General features: G+C 54.8%; 2 protein-coding genes across 17 annotated transcripts in view; one reads left to right on the top strand and one right to left on the bottom strand.

The window, feature by feature from the left end:
- Positions 1-9904, bottom strand: part of CUNH7orf50 (chromosome unknown C7orf50 homolog) — a 152363-nt gene that overhangs the window by 79078 nt on the left and 63381 nt on the right. The window contains exon 7 of one of the 14 annotated variants that reach the window (XM_054507750.2): positions 2463-2483. The exons of the other annotated variants lie outside the window; for them this stretch is intronic. Coding sequence (XP_054363725.1) covers positions 2478-2483 — 6 coding nt within the window. The 3' untranslated portion in view covers positions 2463-2477. Of the gene's footprint in view, positions 1-2462; positions 2484-9904 lie in introns of those variants that run through there. 14 annotated transcript variants of the gene reach the window in all.
- Positions 2133-8443, top strand: GPER1 (G protein-coupled estrogen receptor 1). 3 transcript variants are annotated; one of them, XM_064593477.1, is made up of 2 exons: positions 2133-2267; positions 6093-8443. In XM_064593477.1, exon 2 carries the CDS (start codon positions 6396-6398, stop codon positions 7506-7508), a length of 1113 nt encoding a protein of 370 aa, XP_064449547.1. In that variant the 5' UTR covers positions 2133-2267; positions 6093-6395; the 3' UTR covers positions 7509-8443. The 3 variants fall into 3 exon arrangements, with proteins under 3 accessions (XP_064449547.1, XP_045731896.1, XP_045731895.1); XM_045875940.3 differs by lacking the exon at positions 2133-2267 and adding an exon at positions 3723-3947; XM_045875939.3 differs by lacking the exon at positions 2133-2267 and adding an exon at positions 3723-3947 and having other exon boundaries at positions 5912-8443.

The raw sequence follows: 9904 nt of genomic DNA, 5'->3' as shown, positions 1-9904 counted from the left end.
TGTGGCCCCAGCCTCTCCCCAAGGACCCAGACCTCCAGCCCGGCATTCTAGAACATGCCACCCGCAAACAGCCCTCCCCGGGGGCGGAGCCTGGTATGCACCATCCGCCCGCACTTCTGCGGGCCACATGCACGGCGTTCTGGGTGCAACTGGCACATCGCTCTCAGAGAATTAGAGGAAATGTCCAGAAAGCTCCAGGCAACGGCTGAGAGGAGCCCAGCTGCCCAAAAAGTCAACACGGGTGAAACCACGGGGACGGCTCTTTTATGGTGTCATAAAATACCCCCAGGGTGAGTGGGTGTGAAGGTGTACCTGACGCTGGAGAGCACCTGAACACGCAACATCCCTTCCCGTGACAGAAAAGGCCGGATGGTGGGTCTGCAGAAGGCCCGTCCGTTTTTCTCCAGGGAACAGCTTCAGACAGCGTAGACGGCGGTTGTTTGGCACGCTGCGGTCTGCACACACACGGGACCGAGGACGGAAGGACAGCGCTGACGCGTCCACTCCTGCCCGCACAGGCTCCGGGCTGGATCTGCAGAGCTCACGTGGAAGGAAGTGCCTGGTGGTCGCCCCTCCACTCCCCAGGCAGGCTTCCAGGGCGCCACACACACACACACACACTCAGAAGTTCTGACACTTGGCCCCGGCCAACGGCTACCCACTGGGGGCCTACAGTATTCCCTAACAGCACACACCTCCTTAGGCCAGCCTGCAGCCAACAAAGAGGATGCAGGACGCCCATCACACACGCTTCCCCAAGGTGAGCACGTTCCTGTCCCCTCTCTGGGTCCTGGCCTCTGTCTTCATAGCAGGTGGTGCTGGCCTGGATGCTTAGGGTGGGTGTGAGCACAAAGCCCACAGAGTGCTTTGTAAAGAACGCAGGGGCAGGGGCTCTCTGCTTCCCCCCACTCGGGATAATCAGAGACAAGGCACGAAAGGCTGCGTTTGCGGTGTTGCCCCTCAAGTGTGGGACCACCGTGGTGCCCGTGAGCTTCCCCTCCATAAGCACCACACAGGCCAGGCGGACTCCAAAGCGTGGCACCCACATCCCCCGGGGCCTCAGTCGTGAGCCTACAACACTGGGACTGATATGCTCTCTCCCTGCGATGCACCCAAAGGACACAGGAGCCCAGCTGCCTGGGACTCGGCCCACGTCTTGCTAACCAGGCCGTCCTGGTGAAGGGTGGTGCACGCACCATGGGACAAGCACGGCAGAGACGCCGGGTGACCGGGTGCCCTACAGCTGTTCTACGGGCATCACGTAGCTCCACAAGCACAAGCCCACGCGCCCCACTCTACCGAGGGCCCCGGGGCAGCCGACTGCAGAGGGAAAAATGGAACCTGGCGGTTCAGAGACCGGGCTTGCTCCCGCTGGGGCGCCCCCGCCACAGGCAGGGGGACAATTCTTTGCTACAGAAGAGCAGGGGTGGCAGGGATGGAGGACACAGGGAGGTTCAACAGCGACACATAGGCAGCGCCAGGCCTGGAGCAGCTGGGAATGAGGGTGAGGCTTCTGGGGGGGCCCCTCATTCAGGCAGACCTCCTGGCTTTACCGCATGTCTGCTTTCTATGCGTTACCCATTATCGGACTCTATTTGCAAATTTAACTAAACGCCAATCAGACTGGATTCCCTCTGAAGTTTCCTCGTCATCCGATTCTGGGGATGGACAAAAATCTATGAAGTCCAATTCAGCATGGAGACAACCTTGTTACAAGGGGACTGGCCACGTGGGAAGTGCTCCGTGTGATGACAAGGACCGTGGGCCAGAGTCAGCCAGACCGAGGCCTGGGGCAAACGCCCCTGAGCTCAGGCTTCTCACCCGTGTGGCAGGACAGGGGCAGCCCTGACGTGCCAGGGTGCTCAGTGAGGGTGGCATGAGCCAGCGGATATAACGCGCGTAGCAAACAGAGCCTAGCGTGAGTAAACGCTCACTGAAGGGTGGATTTTAAACCTTACAGGAGGTCTTTATGCTTGACAGAGACGTCTGCAGGATGTTCCCATCCCCGGGCTCAGGTGCATGGACTGAAATCCCTACCAGCGGGGTCCTGTGCCTTACGCGAGCTAGTCGTGTGAGGGCTGACAGGTTACTAGCCACCCAGTGCTAACACCTGGCAGCCCTCAGCAGCCGATGCCACGCCTTCCGCACAACATCGGCCCGCCAGCCGTCCCGGAGCGACCTCAGCGGGAGACGCAAGGGTGGCGCGTCGGGAGCCGCTGGAAGCTCCTCGGCCACCGGGACCACAGGGGCTGCGGCCACGGGCTGGGGTGAGTAGGCAGAGGCTATTTTTACGTGGCATGTCTTGGCTATTTCAAGGTTCGGATTTTTATTTATTTTTTTTAACACAAGAGGAAGTTGTACTTTCTCATGACTCACTTCTTTCAAAATGGTGTCCTCGGGCATCGTTAGGGCCTCGTTCACGTTACCATGTCATTCAGAACTTGAAAAGGCTAACAGTTTAGAATTACGTCTGGATTCTAAAGCTGGAAAGAACACTGATGTTAGTATTTTTCCACAAAAAATTTAACATAATATTTTCTGTTGAAAAATATGTGTATAAAACACGAATCTGAAAGATGTTAGATTTTTACCCTCCAGAATACCTTCAAGCTCACAGGCTCCTGACAAAACAGAAAGCTTGCAGGGACCACACTGGCCGCCTGCAGTGCCTGTAACCGGAGGGGCACCCTGCGCCCGACGCGCCCTCGTCCGACCAGACACCTCCACTCCCAGCCTGGAACCAGCCTCTGTCCCCTGGGGGAGAACATGCTGGCCCCCATGCTGCCAACGCAGCGGCCATCTGCTTTATTCACACTCAGTAATACGAAAGATCATGCTCAGTTCAATCTCACAGCTTCAAAAAGTCACCAAGAGGAAGGTATGAGACCCATTAAAATGTGGTGATGTCCACGAACACCGCACAACGTGGCGCAAGCAGCCAGAACCCGGCAGGTCCTGCAGATGTGCAGACTCTGCCGGCCTTTCTCCCAGGCGATGGTGACTCCCAAACCCCGCCGGTGCGGCAGGAGACAGCAGCTGCCTGCAGGACGGTCAGGCACTAGGGGTCCCTGGGACTGGGACTAAGTCCACCCCGACCGCACAAGAGTCGCGGCCGTGGTGGGGAGGAAGAGGAGGGGGCCTCTCGGGTCAGTCACCAACGCCTGCTGGACAGGTGCACGCAGGCGGTTTCAGGAGCAAAGGGAAGGGGAGCGCTGCGACATGACTAACACTGAGAGCAGAAAAACAACTCTGATTCCTAATGGACTTGCCCCAAATACCTGCTATTTCTGGGGTTTAAATTTCTTTCTGGAAATGCTTTTGTGAAAGTCCTAGGTTAAATTCTCTAAGTATAATTAGTACAGTACTCTCTAGGCTTAGGAAATCCAGCGCTAAGTTTTAAAAACAAGCAAGACCATTTCAGTTCCAACAAATGACGACGGGTCATCATCTAAAAGGTACACAAGACCTACTTCCCATGCTTTCACGCTTAAAAAAAATTGTATCAGTGGGTGAAGAAAAGCAGTTAAATCTGGAAACTTCCATAAAAATGTGTAGTGGGACCGAGCTCACTGCCACAGTATGGGAGAAAAAAGGCCAGCAAAAAAATGGTTAATGCTGGCCTTCTCAGGAGGCCGTCCAGCGGTGCAGAGCACAATGGGCGGCCCTGGGAAGCCTATAAAGCCTGCAGTGCCCCGGTGTCCAGAGCAATGACCGGCATTCTGGCAGGTCAGCCTCGTGCACCAGGCCTCCCTCCCCAGGACCACCACTCCGGCATTCTTCGACGGGTGGAACCAAGTCCAGAATCCCCACCACCCGAGGGAGAGCTGCAGCTACGCCTCCAGCCTGCCATGAGCACGTTTGCAGAGGCTGGCTGACAAGCCTTCCAAGGGACGGGGGAAGGGTCTGCTCAGAACCGGCCCAAGTTGGGGTGGCTGGCTGCGGTGCAGGTGAGTCTCCATCCTGGGTTCCTGGTTCTGCGTTGGGGGCGATGGAGACCGCCAGGCGGACCTGGCTCAGTGGTCTCGGGTAAAGTGCCACATGTTATGCTTACAGCTGGATGCAGACGTGGATACACAGGCCACGCTCTGGTGAGAGGGGCGTGGAGGCTACAGACCCCCTCCTCCACATAAGAACCCAGACATGGCTCTAATAAGCTCAGCGTGACTGTAGTTGGGGAGGCTTATGCGCAAAGGTTCTTTCTGTAACGCACGCCGAGAATAATATCCAGTATTCTGTTGTATTTCGCTCAAGCAAGGGGCTGTCTCGCATTAGGACAATCAGACGGCTCTGTCTACAGTACCGCTCTTCAGTCACTCAATGAAAACACTCGCCCAAGCCACACGTCTGGGCGGATTAGTATTCTTTCACAAAGATACACACCCAGTAGATTTGACAAATGTGGTTTTAGTTTTCTAGAACTAGACAAGCAGTGGAAACGTGAAACAAAACGATACCAAACTGTTTCATGCTCATCTTTATAAATTCATGGTCAACACTCAGGAGAGTGCTGTGGCGGTAGGAAACGCACCCTACTTCCTATGTCGGTTCTAGGCCGCTATGAAATAGCAGTATTTGCCAAGGATCAAAGGACTCATGTACATGGGAAAGAAGTGCAGGACTTGCTTTAAAACTCTTTCCACACGGCCTATCTTGACAAACACAGGAACAGGACGAGTGTGCGTGGTGGGCTCCCCTCACCTTCAAGTCTTCCTCTGGAAGCACTGGAAACGGCCCCAAGTTTCCACATTTAGAGAGCAAAACAAGCACTCGCAGCACTTTTTACAAAGAAATTAAAAACGGAGGCTTTAAACGTTACAGATAGTATCTGGGAACAATGACATTTATGTGGTTCAAATTGGTACTATCTACTAAAGATGAATAAAAAAATGCAAAATAACTAATAAACTTATCATCACCGCTAAGCAAAGCTTACTGAATATTTTTTAAACAATAACTGACCCTAAGGCTGTGATTTATGTTTTTTTGCTTTTCTGCCTTTTTTTTTTTTAAGCAGTATTTTCAAGCATTTGTTCAATAAATGTCTAGTCTGGTTTGGCAACACTTCAAAAATGACTCCTAATGATCTCACAGGGTAAAACAAGAACTCTCAACAGAAAAACAATTCAAGTCCATTTTAATGTGCCAGGTCGGCTTCCTTGGGGTCTCTCTCATCCTCTGTGGCGGGCCCCCCCTCGATGCAAGGGCACCCCTCCCCAGCTGTGACGGCCCAAATACCACCACGGCTGCCCAGCGAACCCTGGCTGAGTCGCCTGTCAAGACCGCGGATGAGCCAGGCGTGGTGGACGGCCCCGTAGGCTAGACCTGTCAGCAGCAAAGGTCTAAAGGGCTTTGCTCAGGCTTTTTTTTTCCCCCAGGTTCTAGGTTACAAACATTACAAAAATATATTAGATTTTACAATAATTTATGAAAACATTGGATAAATATTTACTAAAGCCAGTACCATTTTTATGATTTTTTCTCTTTCATTTCGTATCATGAAAAAAGTTTCATTTGGGGCACCCAAGCTTAGGTCAGCAAAAAAAACAAAATAAAAAAACAAACTAGATTTCTTTTATCTGTTTTATTGTAAGAGATTCTGCTCCAGTTTCCACGAAGCATTCTGGGTCCACTATCTTCAGAGAAGCTGGGTTTTTCCCTTCCCATCTTAGTTCTCTTTCCAACAGCTGCTGAAATAAATTTTATTTCCTCTGCTGGCAAATAGTACTTTTCCTGAGATTTCCATACCCAACAGCCATGTTACTTCATAAGCCTGCTATTCAACTATTTTAAAAAATAGGCGTCCACCGCGCATTAGGATGACTCACAGTCCAGGCTCCAGTCAGACTGAGCGGCCCGGGAGCCCTGGGGACAGAAAACGGGGCATTTTCTATACTTAATTCTTCTTCCTCAGCTCAGTGACAACCATCTTTCCGAGACACTAAGGACCTCAAGTCCCAGCCTTCCCTTCACACGCATGTGCCTGCCCTCACCCTGTGGCCATCTGCTGCAGAGACCGTCCTCATCAGAAAGCCATCAGAAAGCCGTAGAGACTTGAACCAAAGACTTACTCCTGTTCTGTATGCTTCTCTCAGGTGCGCAGGAAGTGAGCGCCATCCGGTGGGCGCTGAACACTGTAGTCGACGCCCAGCAGACGCCCGGCAGACGCCCAGAAAAAGAGTCTCTCGCGGTGTGGACATGGATAACCTTCTCCATTTGCTCAGCTTTCTGCAAAACAGACCCACACTGCTTCCGGTGGTGCCTGTGATGAGCTCTGCTCTTACAAACATCTGGCTCACTTCAAAGAGCATCACCTTTCTTTCTAGAGATGGATTTATCGTTTAAGTTGGATTTCTGTGAGCTGTGTGGCAAACCGTGAAAGCTGTGCATCTGGGGATATGGATGTGACTTCCCCAGTGCCCGCCTTGGGCATGGAGACGCACCCCGGCACCTCCAACAGCACCCCCCCAGAGCTCAACCTGTCCCGCGCACTCACTGGCACTGTCCTGGCGAACCAGACAGGAGAGCTCTCCGAGCACCAGCAGTACGTGATTGGGCTTTTCCTCTCCTGCCTGTACACCATCTTCCTCTTCCCCATCGGCTTCGTGGGGAACATCCTGATACTGGTGGTGAACCTCAGCTTCCGGGAAAAGATGACAATCCCGGACTTGTACTTTATCAACCTGGCGGCGGCTGACCTCATCCTGGTGGCCGACTCCCTGATTGAGGTGTTCAACCTGGACGAGCAGTACTATGACATCACTGTGCTGTGCACCTTCATGTCCCTCTTCCTGCAGATCAACATGTACAGCAGCATCTTCTTCCTCACATGGATGAGCTTTGACCGGTACATCGCCCTGGCCAAGGCCATGCGCTCCAGCCTGTTCCGCACCAAGCACCACGCCAGGCTGAGCTGCGGCCTCATCTGGATGGCCTCTGTCTCTGCCACGCTGGTGCCCTTCACCGCGGTGCACCTGCAGCACACGGAGGAGGTCTGCTTCTGCTTTGCAGACGTCAAGGAGATCCAGTGGCTGGAAGTCACCTTGGGTTTCATCATCCCCTTTGCCATCATTGGCCTGTGCTACTCGCTCATCGTCCGGGTGCTCATCAAAGCTCACAAACACCGAGGCCTGCGCCCGAGGAGGCAGAAAGCCCTCCGCATGATCTTCGCAGTGGTCCTCGTGTTCTTCATCTGCTGGTTGCCAGAGAACGTCTTCATCAGCGTCCACCTGCTGCAGCGCACACAGCCAGGAGCTGCTCCCTGCACGCAGTCTTTCCGCCACGCCTACCCGCTAACTGGCCACATCGTCAACCTGGCGGCTTTCTCCAACAGCTGTCTGAACCCCCTCATCTACAGCTTTCTGGGGGAGACTTTTCGGGACAAACTGAGGCTGTACATTGAGCAGAAAACCAACATGTCAGCTCTGAACCGTTTCTGCCACGCTGCCCTGAAGGCAGTCATCCCAGACAGCACCGAGCCGTCGGATGTGAAGTTCAGCAGCGCCGTATAGAGGCGGCCAAGCGGTGTCAGCACAGGCCCAACACTGTGTCACCCCAGGGCAAGGCGGGAGGAAGGGCTGGGCCACACCGTGCCCTGAGCCCCGTCAGAACTTGCCAGCCCGCCTGTGCCCCAGCTGTGGGCACACGTGGGCTCTGAGGAGCCCACACTGCAAGCCACCCTGACTTTGGGCCGAGCACACAGCACTGGGGCTTCCCACCCACATCACGGCTGCGGGGCGTGGGGCTGGCGTGAGCGGGCGCCGGGCATGGGGGCCACTCTGCACACACTGTGCCCCACAACAAAGGATGCTTCTCACGTTGGCCAATGAAAGCAAAACCAAGGAGACATTTTGGAGGCAAGACCTTAGTTTCAAGGTCGATCTGCCATAAATCTGCCACCCTTGGGAGACAGAACACACTCAGCGGATCTGAACTGGATACTGTGGTCCATCCCCCACGTCTGTGGCCTATGGTTTATTATGCGTACTAACAAGCGCACTCGAGTTAGAGGGGAATGGAGAAGCGTTTCTCCCAGGCGCACCCCTCAGAGCGGCCCCTCGCCGACAGCGACTGCGTGACCCTGAGCACTCGGGCCGCCTCAGCTGGAAGGCTCTTCTGCAACCAGAGACCCCCCCTGCTGTCCGAGTCGCCGGCCCAGTGCTGCCTGTTTGTGGGTGTCTCTGCACCTACACCACCAGGGAAGGAGCCCATGGGGGTAACAGGCTGGGGAGAAAGATGACGGCAACGTATACAGTTTTCCTTAAAACGTACAAAAGAAAAACTAGTGATTGCTAAGAACGTCCAGCCTTTCTCAATAAAACATAGTCACGTCCTGATTCTCACTTCTCTGAGTTGTTCGCTGCGGGGGGGGGTGGGGGGCGGGGTGTGTGTGTGGCGCGCAGCAGGGTGGGGGTCCTTGAGCCTCGGCAGCAGAACCAGTCTTTACTCACAAGGAAACCCCCGTCCCTGGCGTCACTAAGCTCAGGACCCAGCCAGAGCTCCCTCATAGGACCAACGTCTAAACCCAGCCACTGGCACGCACCTGGCATCTCCAAGATGTCTGACTCTCTGCTGCACAACCCTGCATGCCAGAGCAAGCATCACGGAGATGCACCACATGCCCTGGTTCTTCCAGAAGGCTCTGTCCTATCAGCATCAGGTACGGTGCCTGCAGTAGCTCAGAGTGCTCACGAGGCAGCTGGGGGGCAGAGGGGCTTCTGTCCTCCAAGACAGGCCAGCTGGGGGGCCCTATCCTCTAATGCACGGGAGCTGGGGGTCCTGCCCTCCAGTGTGGACTGGGGCTGGGGGTACCAGCCTCTAATGTGGGCTAAGACTGGGGACCCCTGGTCTCCCTTTTGGGCTGAGACTGGGGAGCCCTGGCCTCCAATGCGGGCTGAGGCGGGATCAAAGTGAACCCCACTCCTCCTGCCCCACATGCTCCATTCAGGGGGCCCACCTCCCCAGAACAGGGGGCCCTCAAGGATTTTCACACAGGCAGGGCTTCCTGTGGGAGAGGCGAGACAATGTTTAGGTAATAGGGAAATGAGCCATTTGAAGTTTCAGTGGTGTTTATGGGTGCAAATCTTCAAGAAAGAGAGCATCCGTCCCAAGTAAATATTTGCGTCGACCAACTGTCACCTTGCAGAAATGCCATCTCCAGCACCCAAGTCCCACTTCAGACTTACTTTCCAAACAAACATCCCCGTTGCAGGAGCGGAAAACCAACCGGCTGCTGAGGACGGTTCCCATGCGCTAGGAGCTCTGCTGTGGGGAACACTGCTACCGGGTAGCCGCATGAGCTCGCCCGCGGCGCTGTCGCAGGACACCCACCCTGCAGCCGAGGTGAGGGGAGCAACTCCCAAGGAAGACTCCTCCTTCCACCCTCTGCCCCCCCAGAGCCTCCAAAAGTCACGAGTCTACGCGAGGTACAGACACCGCATTGATGCACCTCATCCTATAAAAGCCAGGAGAGGTTCTAAGATGCCTTCCCTCACGTATCCTCTGAGTCCCCCGTGGAACAGCTTCTCAGGATGGGCTCTGCCCCAGCCCAGGGCCTGGTCAGAGCAGATGGCCACGCCAAGGACCCGGCCTGCAAACCCTGCTCTTTACCAAGTCCCCGCTTTGACTTCAGTGCTGACAACTCCAAGTTGCAGAGCGGATGCACAGACTGGCACCCCAGCCGCGAGCATCTGACTATGTGCAAGGGTTCATCAAACACACGCACCATTCCCAGTGTGAAAAGCAGTGGCAGGGAGGTGTCTGAAGACTACACAGAGCCTGGAGACCCAGGCTGTTTAGCTGCAGCTCTTGAGAAAGAGTGGGGAGGCAGACAGCACATCAGGGAATCAGGCCTGCTCTCTGATCCTGCCAATAAACCCATGAGGCACACACTGTCCCCATTACTCAG

The sequence above is a fragment of the Mirounga angustirostris genome, unplaced genomic scaffold (genome assembly GCF_029215605.1).
Source record: "Mirounga angustirostris isolate CCGP_5_RB_7025 unplaced genomic scaffold, mMirAng1.0.hap1 SCAF_5, whole genome shotgun sequence".
NCBI classification, from domain to species: Eukaryota; Metazoa; Chordata; class Mammalia; order Carnivora; family Phocidae; genus Mirounga; species Mirounga angustirostris.
The sequence above is the reverse complement of the archived record's forward strand: the minus strand, read 5'-3'. Positions and strand labels throughout refer to the sequence as shown.